Source organism: Oncorhynchus kisutch, linkage group LG11, assembly GCF_002021735.2.
Source record: "Oncorhynchus kisutch isolate 150728-3 linkage group LG11, Okis_V2, whole genome shotgun sequence".
In the NCBI taxonomy this organism is placed as follows: domain Eukaryota; kingdom Metazoa; phylum Chordata; class Actinopteri; order Salmoniformes; family Salmonidae; genus Oncorhynchus; species Oncorhynchus kisutch.
The window spans coordinates 74,378,089-74,395,141 of NC_034184.2; the positions used below are offsets into that span (position 1 = coordinate 74,378,089).

The 17,053-nt window shown below is 42.5% G+C and overlaps 2 protein-coding genes across 3 annotated transcripts; one reads left to right on the top strand and one right to left on the bottom strand.

The window, feature by feature from the left end:
* Positions 1–4,151: 4,151 nt before the first annotated feature.
* Positions 4,152–6,631, bottom strand: LOC109899252 (60S ribosomal protein L21). 2 transcript variants are annotated; one of them, XM_020494309.2, is made up of 6 exons: positions 6,521–6,631; positions 5,673–5,751; positions 5,412–5,473; positions 5,179–5,291; positions 4,584–4,734; positions 4,152–4,275 (listed from the first exon to the last, which is right to left on the bottom strand). In XM_020494309.2, exons 2-6 carry the CDS (start codon positions 5,737–5,739, stop codon positions 4,186–4,188), a joined length of 483 nt encoding a protein of 160 aa, XP_020349898.1. In that variant the 5' UTR covers positions 5,740–5,751; positions 6,521–6,631; the 3' UTR covers positions 4,152–4,185. The 2 variants fall into 2 exon arrangements, with proteins under 2 accessions (XP_020349898.1, XP_020349899.1); XM_020494310.2 differs by having other exon boundaries at positions 5,673–5,804; positions 6,521–6,565.
* On the top strand, positions 6,627–11,074 carry LOC109899253 (ubiquitin carboxyl-terminal hydrolase 12). Its single transcript, XM_020494311.2, has 9 exons — positions 6,627–7,306; positions 8,330–8,410; positions 8,563–8,776; positions 8,951–9,186; positions 9,390–9,466; positions 9,583–9,666; positions 9,750–9,947; positions 10,039–10,117; positions 10,231–11,074. Exons 1-9 carry the CDS (start codon positions 7,259–7,261, stop codon positions 10,330–10,332), a joined length of 1,119 nt encoding a protein of 372 aa, XP_020349900.1. The 5' UTR covers positions 6,627–7,258; the 3' UTR covers positions 10,333–11,074.
* The last annotated feature ends 5,979 nt before the right edge of the window (positions 11,075–17,053 follow it).

Genomic DNA, 17,053 nt, shown 5'->3' on the forward strand with positions numbered 1-17,053 from the left:
CCGCCATTTCCTGGTTGCTAAAATTCAAACAGTTCACATAATTCCAGTTTATGTGACAAAACAAGCAAGTTTGGTGGAGAGAACCATTGTACCATCTAAACTGCTGTGAAATATATTTTCTAGAACCCAAAATATTGTACTTTCAACTGTTTGAAGCTGGTGTACAAAATTGAAAGTAAAAGACAGAAATAGCACACAAAAAAACAGCTCTACCACTTCTTAGACTTGCTTTCAATGAGATTTATAACCCACATTTCTATGTGAATTTGGTTGGGTCATCCAAAAAGTTACATATTGCAGCTTTAAACTTACATTCATGGCCTACTATGAAATAGGCTACTGCTTGAGATTGAGGCAAAATAGCCTCTTGCAAATGGATGTGATTGGGTTTCTGGCTCTGATTTCCAAGACCTAGATTAGTCCTAACTGTTAATGGTGAATTCAATAGACTAGACTAGTCATTGATCATTTTTACTGAACAGAAGTTGTTGCAATTCAGGTCTTTGAGCTTGCCTGTCTCTGATTGATTGTAGGCTTTAAAACTGTCATGCAGGCTCCTGACACTGTGCATCGCTATCTTCTGTCTGTGGTGTGTGTGTGCGCGCGCGATTGTAGTCTGAGCTGAGCGACTGTCTGTCTCCAGTCTTCACACACCCGTTACATTTACAGCCCTAATCGTGATCTTATCAACCTCCTCCATATTGTTCTATGATAGGTGTGATTTAGTCACAACCCAGTCTTCATTCTCCTGCTCTGTCCCAATGTGATGCTCTTCAAACCTGACTCCTCCAATCCTGTTGACAGTTCAACCCACTCCCAATTCTAAGACACTGCTCTTTATTTAGACTTAATTTGATTAACAGTATACTATGTTTCCACAAGGATACTTTAGTTGTGAATTCAGGAAAACTTGACACAAATCAGAAAACAAAATAGAAAATCTTCAATCCAATGTGGTGTGTACATTACCTAACGACTAGAGACCAGATTCACGCACCATGATCTGGTGTGAAATCTTAGAATGGCTTCTCTGAATGAGGCCTATTGAGAACCCTAGGGCGGTACCTCTGCTCCCTCCACGCTTCAGGTCACCTGGCCTCTGTCGGCCGCCATCGTTATCAGCCTTTCCACCTCCACGTCTGGTCCCCGACTGTTCCAATCCCTTCACTGACAGGGATCTGTATCTGTGTATGGCCATGGTGTACACTGATAACCACTCCTGGCAAGTGAAGGTGGAAGAAAGACCCTATCTGTCCACTATCACCTAGATGCATACAGTGCATTATGTGTAATCAGGCCAGAGACAAAGAAAGAGAACTGAGAGAGATGAAACTAGCAGGGTTGAGAGAACATGAAATCATGGAAACATTGTGAATTGGAAGAGAGAGACACAGTCTGATGTCTGTTGATATATCATCCCATATGGCTTCTGCTCTCCACCGTCCACCAGTGGTGTGTGTTTGTGAGGCTTCTGCTCTCCACCGTCCACCAGTGGTGTGTGTTTGTGAGGCTTCTGCTCTCCACCGTCCACCAGTGGTGTGTGTTTGTGAGGCTTCTGCTCTCCACCGTCCACCAGTGGTGTGTGTTTGTGAGGCTTCTGCTCTCCACCGTTCACCAGTGGTGTGTGTTTGTGAGGCTTCTGCTCTCCCCCGTTCACCAGTGGTGTGTGTTTGTGAGGCTTCTGCTCTCCACCGTTCACCAGTGGTGTGTGTTTGTGTGGTTAATGTGTGACAGACAGAGTCGATATGGCTGCTCTGGGCTGCTGGCTGAGTTGACAGCCTCAATCTGTATGTCAAATGTGTGTGATTAAGGAGCACATAGTAATCCACTGCTTTTACACACAAGTCCCGTTCCACGCTCTCTCTCTCCTCACTCACTGTCTCTCAGACTGTTTACTTTTTCCTCCTTCAATCAGTAACTCCCATGAGTCAGCGCTCCAGATGAAGGCCTGTTCTGTCTGTGACAGCAGATTCACACACACAGCATATGTTTAACTATCCTTGTGGGGACATAACATGTATTTCCAATCAAAATCCTATTTTACGTAACACTAAACCTAACCCTTAAACCTAAAATAGCCTTTGTCCTCGTGGGGACCTGTGAAATGTCCCCACGAGGGAGAATTGTCCTTGTTTTAGTATCCTTGTGGGGATTTCCAGTACCCACATGGATAGTAATACAAGCCCACAGTTTCTGGAAGTTTCCTTATTTCTCTCACACTATTTGTCATATCCTTGTATATTCTATCTGGCAGGACTGATATCACTATGAGGAAAGAAAGATAGGCGAAACAGTAGGTCCCAACACCATACTGTTATCTGTACAACACCCAGGCCTCAATGTAGTCTATATTGATCAATAAGCAGGGATTTGGATGTGCCTTGCTGATTGATCACATTGATTTTGGGTTCATGTGTAACACCAGCTTGTGTTCGTTCAGCTTGTTGGAGACTTATTACACCAGTTTGATAAGGCAGGTGTCTGTACCTTCTGCCCTTAGTGAGACAGCTAAGGATAACAGAGGGTTATACCGCCTCCCGAGACCCAGCAATTTATTTTTGTTCTCTAGTGGACATTCGTTTTAAGTCCGTATCTCTGAGGCCATACATGCCACTGCATTAAGTCCGGTTGTCCTTTTGGAAAGACGTTCTATGATATAATTTTCAATTATATCCCGCGTGGGGTTGTGATATTGACCACTATATTTTCCTGGTTCTTAAAAAAATATCTGGAGTCAAAATTAGTAAAAAAATAAAAAAAGTGTGTAATTATTACTTACAATTTTTGTGAGTTTGATATTCAAATAGTTTCTAGTAAGTGAATATCTCAGGACTAGTTCAGTGAGTTGTTATCAAGAAATGCCATTTGTAGTGGACATTTCAAAAAGTAAAGTGATAAATTGTCCTATCTTAAATTCACAATATGCCTCATTATACCTGAACATTTTTTAAACACTCGAGAGTCAGTTTGTGCTCTTCCTCTCTACACTACTATAACCTTTCCAGCTGCTGCTACCATCTCAGGAAACTGGTCCTAATTGGAGTAAATATTGGGTAAAGTACTGAGGTGGGATGAGATAACATACAGTGTTTGTCAGATATCCAGTCAGCCATTCAGCCTCCACTGATTAAACAGCACACGTCAAGATACAACAGGGGTGGTCACTACACACACCAATCACAGAGTACACAGTCTCACACACACAAACTGCAGAACACAACACACACACAGTGTGACTGCATGGTCACATAACCAGAAAGATGTAACACCTGAAGAACAATGCATGCAATGTATACTCTATTGATTCTCAGCGAATGGTGTGATTGTACTTGAAGGACATTTGGTGCTCAAACTGTCAAATCAGTGTTCTCTACTCATGTGGAAGGTGCTTATATTTGTCCTATTTCACATCTACAGGTGTGATCTGGAAATGTTTTATTTTGTCTCTCTCTCCCTGAGACATCTTCCAAGAGTGGAGTCATCTAGGACACAATCACCGTTTAGTGCATTGCTTTCTCTGGAAATATAATCCCAGTATCTGTTCATCAGCATGCTTATAGGTACCTGGGTATTCAGTCACGGGAATGTAATTTCTCACATTGAAAACCAAAGCAGCCCATCGGAGCTCATAAGCTTAAGTAACAAGGCACTTATCCTGGTGCACATTGCCCTCTGCTGGACTGACTCATTCCAGACATTCAAGGGGAACATTGAACAGGGTGCAAAGTTCAAAATGGTGTAAATAGATTGAGAATTTGGCACAAATCAGGACTGCCTTGTACATTGACATGTCCAAGCTATTCTACTCAATATACCATAGATTGTCTGCTTTATTTTGGGCAAGCAATTGCCTACACATGTACATTTTGGGGATTGGGTAACTCAAGTGTAGTATTCTTAGTGTACTTTGAGACTGTTGTGCTCATCATTCTCAGCTCGCCGATTAAATAGCATTTCACTTCACTCTGTGATCAATGGAGGAGAATCATCATGAACGTCAGCAGCAACATTGATCTCCCTGGTTAGACTCTACATTATAACTAAACACTCCCATCTTCCCACTTTCTCTCCCAGTCATTGACATGCAGTAATAATGACTAACCCATGGTGTAATGCATCCATGCATAAGAGACTCAGGTCCACACAAATCATTGTGTATAAACATTTTTATTTTGGTCAGCACAGTTATGCCATGAACTCATAAGGGATGGGCTCCAGCAGCTGGGGTTCGTTGCCCTTGGTGCTGACGAATCGGGCGTCACGAGGAGCCGTGGGCTGCAGGGGGAGACCAGGAGGAAAGGACAAATGTATAGATGAGATGCCACTACTTCAAATACAAACAATTCAAAGGACTATGTATTAGAAATAATGACATGGCTGAATTCACATTACAGAATGTGTCAACCAAGCAACAGAACTGTATTTACGCAACATTCCACTAGATCAGCATTAATGTTCATTTTAGATCTTCAATCTGGACTGTTTATGTAGAATAGTGACAAACATGGTCCTGGAGGGTGTACAGGACACTTAGAGCATTTCAACATTACTGCTAATGGCCCAGGTAAATGTGCTCTACATACCTGGCGTTTCAGTTCCACCCAGGTGCCCTTCTGCTTGGCCTCCACCTTCCTCTTCTCGTTCTCCTTGACGCGCTGCAGGAAGCTGTCCCTGCTCTTAGAGTGCTTCACATGCTCAATACGCACATTGATCCTCTTGGCCAGGATCTTACCCCTACAGAGAGAAGGGGACATGGCTTTCAGCTCGGAAATAAAATTCAGAGACGTTGTCTACAAAACATACAAAAGGCTACTGGTCACTTACCTATGACATGTAAACAAAGCAATTGACATCCTGACTTAACAGAAAACATTACAATTCCAATGAATGGCGAAATAATCTGTAAAAAATAAAAAGGTCTCCAAGAACCCAAGTTCAAACATACAGTAAGTACTTGGCCGGGTGCTGAAGGACAAATACTGTCCCCCACGTGAATGACCACTTAGGTCAGCCCTGGTTTCAAAGTGAGATGGAGTTCAGATGCGACAGACTTCTGCAAACATAAACCTTCTTTACAAAGAAATCAAATGCAACTTCAATATAAGAACATCCCATGGCCAAGCTGGAAAGGAAACGGATAGTGACAATTTGACATACCCCTCCACACATTGTACTTACTTGACCTGCTTGTTGACAATGATGCCAACAGCATGTTGGGTTACGTTGTAGACTCTACCCGTCTTGCCGTGGTAGCACTTGTGAGGCATTCCTTTCTGGATGGTACCTGTACCCTGGAAGAGACATTCACAATCTTAAGAATTCTGCTTGGGGGAAGTCCAAAGAGAAAAATATAATTAATTAAAAGTGCAGTCACTACCAGTAAACACTCAGAAAGGTGGAACAAAGCCTACCTTGATGTCAACGATATCTCCCTTCCTGTAAATACGCATGTATGTAGACAAGGGAATGGGGCCTGAGGAACAAAGCACATATATTATACACAGCCAAACAAAATGACATTCTAAGATGGACTCAAGAGTAACTAATGAGAAAAGCTACACCGGTGTGGATTCATGCCAGAAACACCCCTAGCCCAGAGTTATTTATTTTAAATAACTTAAAGAGACCTAAGGCATTCCAATAGATCTTCAGTCGTTCTGATATGAACTCACCATGCTTGCGAAAGGCACGGCTGAACATGTACCTCGTCCCCCTCCTCTTGCCTCTTGTGTTGGTCATGATGCCTGATTACTGGAACATGGATCAAATGGAACATGGAACATGATTCAAATGTCAGAGAAACCCTATGGCAAAGTATAAATCATTTATTACAGTGGCTGTAAATGTAAGGTTACAAGGGTGGCTGAGAATTATGTAGACTGATTTTGTCAAGTCAATGGATGCAATACTGTCACATACAAAACGTAATTAAACTTTGTCTATGACATTTAGCTAGTTACTTACAATACCCTGGTCTAACTGTCACCTGACAACTGCAATCTGTTGACAAAGTTAGCTTAAATGCAAAGAAAATCTACACACCGGTAGCTTAGCTACTATAAAATTAACGTTAATAATAAAACAATTACAAGGGGACATTTCAAATATGGCAACGTCAATCAAAGTACAAGATTTACAACAGAGCTAGCTAAAGCTAATTAGCTCGCAAACTATCCAAAACCGATAGCGCTTCATTTCCCCTGATTGACAAAATAACTTTTGCTTCAACGTGACAGTTGTTATTTTACGGTTCGTGACATATTTGCTGTCTGGCTATGCCATTTTAAATCCCTAAAAACCGGCTAATTTAGCGTACACTGCAGTGGCTAGGCCCACATGTGAAGCCACGCTGCTACCCCATTCATTCATCATGCTAATATATGCCATACAGACGTTCGTTAAAGGATTATTTTTGGCCTCAAATGTAGAGTATGCTTTAACATACTTATATCAATGTCTTTACATACATTTAAAACGACATTTTATGCTTTCACGGGCTGTAAAACGGAACACATCTTACCCCCGTTTGCTCGCAAGATGGAGGGTACAGCGGAAAGAGAGATTGAAGGCCCCGAAACTCCTCCTTCTGAAATAGAATTCAGGAGTGCCTTCATATTGCCCGAACAAAAATACAATTGTCGAATGGATTTATCCCCTTTACGCTGATCTAATGTCAGTGTTGATTTTATACCGTAATGACTAAACTCACACCGGGCTTGGGTAAAATGATGATTTGAGATCAGATAATATTTGACTTTCTATTGGAGTGTTGACGCACTGTGAAGCGTCATGTCAGTGAACTGAGTGGTAAAAACGACTCATCTGATAGCTAGCTACAACTTTTGTTTGCAACATGAATGGGAGAAATGCATATGTTGTTGTACTTGTGCCTAGTCGAAATATTTTTGGTATGAACTGCTGACCGTGGCAGATTGCTAGCTATATAACTAGCTAGCTACACATGTAAATTGGACTTTTTCAAAACGTAACGTTAGCCTGATCAAAGATTCAGTGAGCTTGACTCTGGTTTGACATTGATTACAGTCGTCAATCTCTACACAGCTGTGTCAGGAATTGCTGGTGTGGGCATATGTGTGCGTTTCATATAATGTACGCCACAGAACATGGACTTCGGATGGATATTTTTTAACACGGCACTAAGACCAAGCGGAGCTCGCATCGCCAGTCCAGCAGTGGGCCCTCATGAGGGTCCTCCTCGCCTCCGCGCGGTGATTGGGTGGAAGATGGCGCTGGGCGAATGGAAATCCTAATGACAGTTTCCAAATTTGCCTCTTTTTGTACCATGGTGAGTAAATGGCATCTACTACACAAATGTAAAGTGATGTGAGGATGGCATGACAACCGCGGCTGTGTTGTGTCTATATTGCGTGGCAGGGAAGATGGTTAAAATCTTCGACTTTCCCGTTGCTACCCAGTCACTTTTCTTAGCTAGCTAACGTTAGCTAAGTAGCTTCACTGACACGACAATCTTGTTTTCGTTTCACGTTCTTAGTTAGTCTAGCTATCTATGATTGCTACGTTAATATCGTAGCGTAGGTCTACATGGTTATATATGAGCTGTTTATGTATGATCTTACATTTAATTAGCGAAAACAATAAATCAAATGCTGTGCTCATATCCGCCCACAATGTGACCTACTGACCGCACCGCATAGTTCTGCGGCTTCAGCACCGCTGTAGTTACCGCGTTTAGCTTACACATTCATTTTGCAGTAAAACAGTGTGGGTGTCAGGGCATTTGGACACAACCACCATAGTTAATTTATGGTCACAATTGGAAAATGCATTTGCTCACACCTGTACTTTTCCTGCATGTCAATAATAATTTAGGTAGCAAACTTTCCAGATAGCTAGTTTTAGTTAACTACGGTGACACAATGTTGTGACTGATGGATGACAGTGAGTTATCGTCCTGAAAACCAAGCCGCTTCGAGCTGTTTCTGGAACACAGTGGATGACTACATGATCAGCTGCGCGTTAGATTGCTAGACAAGACTAACATGTTGTTCCGTGTCTTGCAAAGATAGCTAACCCCTTAGTGTGGCAAACTTGTCAGACGTCATTAATTTGGATAATGCATTGGGTTTTTGTTTTATTTTTTGTGTTCATAACCAACCTCTGGCCATGTAGGTCTACTCAGGAAATCCTGTTTGCAGTGCATTTGCACAGCTGCTTATGTCCGTCATGTTCCATTATCAAAGAATGGCACTCCCACTGACAGCCATTGGCATTGGATATGAAATAGCATTGATACACACTCACATAGACTATTGCTAAAAAATATCAGCACTTTGTTTCTGTGTTCCAGGGCGCCAATGCCTCCGCTCTGGAGAAAGAGATTGGCTCAGAGCAGTTCCCTGTCAACGAGCACTACTTTGGCTTGGTCAACGTAAGTGAGAGTGCCGTAGTTCACATGCACATGTCTGCATAATCTGTGTTACAGATCACATTTGCCTTCTGCATATAGATGGTTAAAATCGGTGTGCATCCAGCTCTCAGCCTCACTCTCTGTATTCCTCATGTATTTCCCCCTCTATGCAGTTTGGGAACACCTGCTACTGTAACTCGGTGCTGCAGGCTCTGTACTTCTGCCGTCCATTCCGGGAGAAGATCCTGGCCTACCGCAGCCAGCCCCGACGCAAGGAGAACCTGCTGACCTGCCTGGCCGACCTGTTCCACAGTATCGCCAACCAGAAGAGGAAGGTGGGAGTCATACCACCCAAGAAGTTCATCACGCGCCTACGCAAGGAGAATGGTGAGAGGGCGGTAGTATGCTTGCAGTTCAGGAGGGGGGAGATAGAGAAAGAAGTGGATGGTTGAAAATGTTGTGGGTGTGGACATTTTTACAGCAGGAGTAAGAGGGATGAGGTTGACACACTCCCCTTTCTCCCCTGTTCCCCCCCCCCCCCCCTCTCTTCTACCCCTGCAGAGCTGTTCGACAACTACATGCAACAGGATGCCCATGAATTCCTGAACTACCTGCTCAACACCATTGCTGACCTGCTGCAGGAGGAAAGGAAGCAGGACAAGACCAACGGCCGTCTAGCCAATGGCTCACTCGACTCCCAGAACCACAACAGCAACACCCCGCCCCCCTCCACTTGGGTCCATGAGATCTTCCAGGGAACCCTCACCAACGAGACCCGCTGCCTCACCTGCGAAACGGTACCTACCGTCTGAGTCTGACTCCCCATGTCAACTAGTGATGTCTCTGTTATTGTTGTGGTCAGCCGGATGCAATACTTGTCTGTGATACGCTGTGGAGAGAAGGCAGGCTCAAGTTCTGTTGGCATGAAGATCGACTGAGTGATGTTTTTGTCTGGCACTAGTCATCACAGGTTGTTGTTGCTGTTGTTTTCTCCCTACAGATCAGCAGCAAAGATGAAGACTTCCTGGACCTGTCAGTGGACGTGGAACAGAACACCTCCATCACGCACTGTCTCAGGTAACATCTACAACACCTAACTACAATAACACATTACATACTGACTCACCTGTGTATTGCTCCTTTCTCCATGTGACTCCAAGTACCATGATCTCTCTCTCCTTCGCTCCCTCCAGGGGGTTTAGTAACACAGAGACTCTCTGCAGTGAGTATAAGTACTACTGTGAAGAATGTAGAAGCAAACAGGAGGCACACAAAAGGTCAGTGTTGGCAGTGTTGTGGACATAAGTATTCTTTGATAAGTTTTTATCGCTACTATAAGGTATTGTGTGTGCGCCCCCAGGATGCGTGTGAAGAAGCTGCCTATGATCCTGGCTCTACACCTGAAGAGATTTAAGTACATGGAGCAGCTGCAGCGCTACACCAAGCTGTCCTATCGCGTCGTCTTCCCTCTGGAGCTCCGCCTCTTCAACACCTCAGGAGACGCAACCAATCCTGAGAGACTCTACGACCTGGTCGCTGTCGTGGTGCATTGTGGGAGGTCAGTATTGTGTCTACACGGTTGTCTAAAAGTATCCAAACTGACCATAAAGAGTGTGAGTGTGTCCATGACTGCATTGTCTTGTTTTCAGTGGCCCAAACCGAGGACACTACATCGCCATTGTGAAGAGTCACGACTTCTGGCTGCTGTTTGATGACGACATTGTAGAGGTAAGCTAGTCGTGTGTGTGTGTGTGTGTGTGCGTGCGGGAGAAGATACATGTGTACACCCTTTTGTTTTGTGCGACCCCACTGATCCATGTTGTCTCTCCTTCCCTCTGCAGAAGATAGATGCCCAGGCCATAGAGGAGTTCTATGGCCTCACCTCTGAGATCTCCAAGAACTCTGAGTCAGGCTACATCCTCTTCTACCAGTCCAGAGACTGACTGGCCCTGGAGAGGACAGCGCCTCCCATTGGAGCGGATGAGAAATGCCCAGTGCCTCAGCAGTGGGAATAATGGACCATACAGGTGTCATTCAAACCTGTGTAAATGGATCTACTGCAGCTCAGCCTCGGAGTCATTCCCCCCCCCCCCCCCTTGCCCTCCCACACCCTGTCACTTAGGCTGGAGATGCAGCTACAGAGGAGAGTTTTGTCAAAGGATCAGTGGATGTTGTATCAAAGTTTTGTGAGTTCGAAAGGTGTTTAATGAGGGTTGTACAGAGGTTTTGGGAATGAGGCGTTTAGTTATAGCATGAGTGTTTGGGTGGGTTGAGTGGGTATTTAATGATTCATGTGTTGTAATATCGGCCAGGCGTCTGCACACTCCCTCAGACTGTAACACTGCTTTGTTCCCTGGCTGGGGCCCAGTCAGAGTAGACCAGTTTACTGCATGAAGTAGGAGGGTGGAAGCGAGTGTTCCAAGTGTGGGATGTTTGGGTCGTGTATTTCTACCGTGTACAAAATGTGGTATTTGTATAAATATTATTAGAAGAATAAGATGATATTATCATAGGGGGGGAAAAATGTAAGACCTTGAGAAGAACATGTATTGACACTATGGAGCACTTTTGATACCTTTTTGTAGGTGTTGGAAAGGTTTATGTGAGGGTTTGCTTGAGAAATGGTCATTGTGAAATGTTCATTTTCTGTTTTAAAGAAAAAATAATAAAAGCTAATAAATAGTGTGTGTGTGTAAGGCAAACAGGTTCCTGGTGCACACTGATGACTCATCTATACTCAGCACTGCCCCTCAGTGGTTGTACCTGGTCACTACAGGTTCATACTGCAACAGCACAATAGCAGTCTATTTTTAATCCATTCACACCCCCAGTCATGATGCTGCAGCCTAGCCCACCCACTGTTGCCTTAACAACAACTGGGCTAGATTATGCTAGGGCAGCTCATTGTAGGAGACTAGCCACCTATAGAGACATCTGAATAAATACTTTATCACTGATCTGAGTGTATTACTCAATGGGAATATATTGTATATATTGTATACAAATGTATTTCCTTTCATTGATTGAAAGCGAAGGCCCTCGAGCACAGAGAAACCGAGAGTGGTTTGGAATAGTGGGATGAGGGCAGACAGAAGATGGAGGGATGAGAATTGGGAGGGGGTGGTGGCTGACACAGATTGTAGTTAGAGTAGACATGCCCAGAATAGCAATCCACGGGGTGCTTGGAAGTGGAGAGAAGCGCTCCACATCAAAACTACATGCCATCATTATAGAACTGAAGAAAACAAATGAAAGGGAAAATCAAATATATGTTCATGTTTTCATTAGTCCACTGTTGATATGGGCCCAAAATGTTTTACATGTAAGCAGTTACATTTTCAAGATATTGGACTTTCAAGATGCAAAGTTTCACTGGCCACATCAATAATTAAAATTCATTCATTTTGAATTGTAGGAAGTAGAATTTAATTCAAAACAATTCAACTGAGATGTGAAACATGAAAGTCTCATTTGACAAATCTTATCAAAAAGATATGTCACTTATTAATGCAATGAATACACATACCATTTCAAATAGCATACTATCTTGATTATAATTCAAATGTGTTTTTTTCCTTGTCATGAGATGTTAGTGTTCCGTTCCATACTGCAGTTTGATCTAATGCATTCTGGGAAATTATTTAAATAATATAATTATAGACAACCCCCAACATGATCTTAGAATGTGACCACTAATGAGTTTAAAAAATGTAATGTTTCAACCTTATGCTAAATGGTATTGGTAACCATAGGCTACATGATGTCAAAATAAATAAATAAAAATACTATGGTGAATAATTCATTTTAATTGTAATTAATTTAATTAAATTCGACTTCCTTTCATTCAATTTCAATTAAAATTATTTTTACTTTTGGGTGTGGCCAATTAAAATTCAATCCTGCACCCCTGCAAAGTCAGAGTTAATTTTCTCACGTTAAGCCTAACATTTCACAAAACTATACAAGGTGTCACAAGGCTGCCATTATTTAGACTGCTGGATGACGGCAACAATGTAATTAATTGTTCAGTAATTAAAGCTGCAATATGCAACTTTTTGGGCAACCAACCAAATTCACATAGAAATGTGAATTATAGATATGTCATTCTCATTGAAAGCAAGTCTAAGGAGCGGTAGATCTGGAAAGGGGGATATCTAGTCAGTTGTACAACTGAATGCATTCAACTGACATGTGTCTTCCGCATTTAACCCAACACCTCTGAATAAGAGAGGTGCGGGGGCTGCCATAATCGACATCCACTTCTTCGGCGCACGGGGAACAGCGGGTTAACTGCCTCGCTCAGCGGCAGAATGACAGATTTTTCCCTCGTCAGCTAGGAGATTCGATCCAGCAACCGTTCAGTAACTAACCCAATGCGCTAACCACTAGGTTATCTGGTCTATACCTTTTGCATCTTTTACTTTCGGTTTTGTACACCAGCTTCGAAACATCTGAAAATAAAATTTTGGTTTTGGAAAATATATTTCACAGCGGTTTAGATGGTACAACGATTCTCTACACGAAACTCTCTTGTTTTGTCATATAATCTGAAAATAGGCTAACTATTGTTTTTGCATAGTTCATCTTTAAAGTTGGAAATTCAAACATTGCATATTGTAAAATAAATGTTCGATCCAAAGCATACTAATTATTAAACTGTCCTGTATAGCCTATCTGAACCTATATGACATGAGCCATCCTTGCGCCTTCTCCCAGCTTGGATAGAAAGTTGTTTAGCAAAAACCCGTCTATTAATGCCAAATACTACAGTCCACCCTCAAAACACTAGCTTAGTATTGATTGTTTCATTACGCAGTGTAGCCTACTATCTATAGCTATACACTATTCAGCCGATATTAAGCTTATATTTATACATTTTTTATACAAATTATACATCAAATAGTCTAACAATGAGGAAAACGTAGTCATACATTTAGCCACTATTTATTGTTGAACTACACAAATGGGCTGCAATCAAGGTAAATTAATGAAAATCTAACTTGAGATACTCCCCTGGTCTTCTTAAATCCTCCTGAGACATTAATTTGTGAATTATATGTTCATTAAGTAGCACACAATTTAAACGTAGTCTTGAATGATGCATGCCTAGATATACCAGAGATAAGGGACTGTTGATATTTGCATCTTCCAATGTATTGGCTGTCCAGTATACAGACGACCTGTCCCAGAAGTTCATATATGCCTACAATTAATCGATTTCTGTGACGTGTTGAAACAGGTGTTGTTAAGGATAATGCGAGAGGCTCAATTAAAGATGTTGCAGAATTGCTGTATTTGAACCACCAATCCATTCTGCCCAGTTGTTGATGTTGCATTGGCAATCAAGTTTTTTTAACCATCTCTCTAACTGTCGCTTCTCCGGAGAGATAATTTTCTAAACTAAACTCATAAAGAACTACCTTAGAACGAAGTATTATGCTCTCAGTCTGAAATGCGCATTGAAAACATAAACTCCACTTATTGCACTGGCGCCAGTGTAGCCTTGACGACAGCATTTGTTTACGGATGTCCCCTTACTTTCAATCAGTTCAATTAGGCCTATATGTTTTCCAAAGCTTAAGGCACTTTGATGAGTCACATTCTTGAAGCCCAAGAAACAAATACTTAGCTTCATAGTAGGCTACATATAGAAATTAAGGTTTAAGGTTTATGAATACGTTTTTGTAGGGTTACTGTCAAAATTATTTATTGTACTATATATATATATATATTTGTTTTAATAGACCGATGACCCACAGGGGTGTCCGGTACGCCATTCACGAACACACTCAGAGAGTTGCACACCTCACTCCTATCTGTCTCTGTCCTTGAGCAGTGTGTGCAGACATACGGATAGTCCTGGTATTGAGCTGTTGCTGCCTCTTCTTCCGGTAGGGGGTAGCCTATTGAACAAACAGGACCCGTCTCCGAGTCTGGCCCGTTTGGGACTCAGAGCAGCAAAGACCCATCCCCCGATGCTACTGCTGCATCTCCATCTGATCCAGGCACCGCACCTGCCGCCAACGTTATCAATTACGTATCATGGAAATACAGCAAGGACGCACTTTTGCCTAGACCGAACATCAGAGTCTAGGTAGGCTGTGCATAGCGGTAGATGAATGGATGAATGAATGGACGGGCGGGCTATTGTTACTGCAACCTGGCAGTGCATTTGGAAGAACCATAGATGATAAAACATTAATGGTGAGACTAATGAGAAGGTATGAGAGGGCTACAAAGGACCAGGATTCGGAAAGAGTCTGTTATGCGTTATTGCAAAACAGACACTTGGTGGTGTGAGTTATAACCCGTACGGTTGTTGTGCTGAACCCCCCCCCCCCCCCCCTCTGCCAGAATCATCCCCCCTCTTCGCGTTCTTCATTGATGCGACTTGCTTGCTAGTTGAGATTTCTACTCTTCACTCCTTTGTCAGTTTAGCCTACATTCGACTGATCTTAGTAGCAGAAAGCATTTTTGTCTGCAGTTTTCGGTTTGGCTATTTGTTTCAAGTGTATGTGGCGGTTCTAGCTTGTATGGCACCCCCCCCCCCCCCCTGTCCCCTGTCCCCATAGGAGAACCCTTTGAAGAACCCATGTTGGTTCTTTCCACAGAGGGTTCTACCTGGAACCCAAAATAGTTATCCTATGGGGACAGACAAGGAATCCTTTTGGAACCCTTTTTTCTAAGAGTGCAGGCAATCAGAGGTTTGGGTAAAGACAGGCTTATCAATAACATCCCTGTATATACTGTATGTGTGCATAGTGTAAAGGTGCATGTCTTTTAGGCTTCCTATTACATGGTTTGTATTTTCATATTTAGGCCTATTATTTACTTATTATACATTTACTGATGATTTTCTTACAGTTTTTAATTAGACTTTATATGGAGCTTATTGGTAAGCACCACAAGGCTACTCCATACCACAACGGCAAGTTATAGTGTGTGTTGTTGTTACAATTTGTATCAGATAGGACACAATGCATTTGAGATGTTATTTACAGTGCATTCGGAAAGTATTCAGACCCCTTGACTTTTTTTCACATTTTGTTATTTTACAGCCTTATTCTAAAATGGCTTAAATAAAAACTGTTCCTCATGAATCTACACACAACACCCCATAATGACAAAGCAAAAACTGGTTTTTAGAAATGTTTGCAAATGTATAATCATATTTCCATAAGTATTCAGACCCTTTACTCAGTACTTTGTTGAAGAACCTTTGGCAATGTTACTGCCTCGAGTTTTCTTGGGTGTGACGCTACAAGCTTGGAACACCTGTGTTTGGGGAGTTTCTCCCATTCTTCTCTGCAGATCCTCTCAAGCTCTGTCAGGTTGGATGGGGAGCATCGCTGCACAGCTGTTTTCAGGTCTTTCCAGAGATGTGCGATCAGGATCAAGTCTGGGCTCTTTGGAAGGTGAACCTTCGCCCCAGTCTGAGGTCCTGAGAACTCTGGAGCAGGTTTTTCATCAAGGGTCTCACTGTACTTTGCTCCATTCATCTTTCCCTCGATCCTGACTCCCTGCCACTGAAAAACATACCCACAGCATGATGCTGCCACCACCATCCTTCACTGTAGGGATGGTGCCAGGTTTCCTCCAGACGTGACGCTTGGCATTCAGGCCAAAGAGTTCAATCTTGGTTTCATCAGACCAGAGAATCTTGTTTCTCGTGGTCAGAGAATCCTTTAGGTACCTTTTGGCAAACTCCAAGAGGGCTATCATGTGCCTTTTACTGAGGAGTGGCTTCCGTCTGGCCACTGTACCATAAAGGCCTGCTTGGTGGAGTGCTGCAGAAATGGTTATCCTTCTGGAAGGTTCTCCCATCTCCACAGATGAACTCTGGAGCTCTGCCAGAGTGAACATCGGGTTCTTGGTCACCTCCCTGACAAAGGTCCTTCTCCCCCAATTGCTCAGTTCAGCCTGGGCAACCAGTTCTAGGAAGAGTCTTGGTGGTTCCATAAACATTACTATTCCATTCCATGTAAGAATGATGGAGGCAATTGAGTTCTTGGGGACCTTCAATGCTGCAGAAATGTTTTGGAACCCTTCTCCAGATCTGTGCCTCGACACAATCCTGTCTCGGAGCTCTACGGACAGTTCCTTCGACCTCTTGGCTTGGTTTCTGCTCTGACATCCACTGTCAACTGTTGGACCTTGTATAGAAAGGTGTGTGCCTTTCCAAATCATGTCCAATGAATTCAATTTACTTCAGGTGGACTCTAATAAAGTTGTAGAAACATCTCAAGGATGATCAATGGAAATAGGATGCACCTGAGCTCAATTTTGAGTCTCATAGCAAAGGGTCTGAATACTTATGTAAATAAGATATATATATATTATATTTTGTTGTTGATAGATTTGCAAACATTTGTTTTGTCATTATGGTGAATTGTGTGTAGATTGATGAGGAAAACATTTACTTGTATTCATTTTAGAATAAGGCTGTAATGTAACAAAATGTGGAAAAAGGGATACTGAATACTTTTTCAAAATAAATAAGGCTTTACAAGTAGAATGTGCATGTTTGTGTGAGTAGATGGATTCCAGGATACTAAAGTCCTCTATGACTGTATGATCTTCACTCCCTCATGTCTGTGTGTCTTCTTAAGTGAAGAGTGTGTGTGTGTGATCTCACATAATGTGTTTATGTGTGTGTGTGTGTGT

Coding starts and splice junctions, on each gene's coding strand:
- LOC109899252 (XM_020494309.2), bottom strand. CDS start 5,739: ATGACCAACACAAGAGGCAAGAGGAGGGGGACGAGGTACATGTTCAGC. Junction 5,474..5,672: donor CCGTGCCTTTCGCAAGCATG/GTGAGTTCATAT, acceptor TTTGTTCCTCAG/GCCCCATTCCCTTGTCTACA. Junction 4,276..4,583: donor GGGTGGAACTGAAACGCCAG/GTATGTAGAGCA, acceptor CTCCCCCTGCAG/CCCACGGCTCCTCGTGACGC.
- LOC109899253 (XM_020494311.2), top strand. CDS start 7,259: ATGGAAATCCTAATGACAGTTTCCAAATTTGCCTCTTTTTGTACCATG. Junction 7,307..8,329: donor TTGCCTCTTTTTGTACCATG/GTGAGTAAATGG, acceptor TCTGTGTTCCAG/GGCGCCAATGCCTCCGCTCT. Junction 9,467..9,582: donor TCCATCACGCACTGTCTCAG/GTAACATCTACA, acceptor CGCTCCCTCCAG/GGGGTTTAGTAACACAGAGA.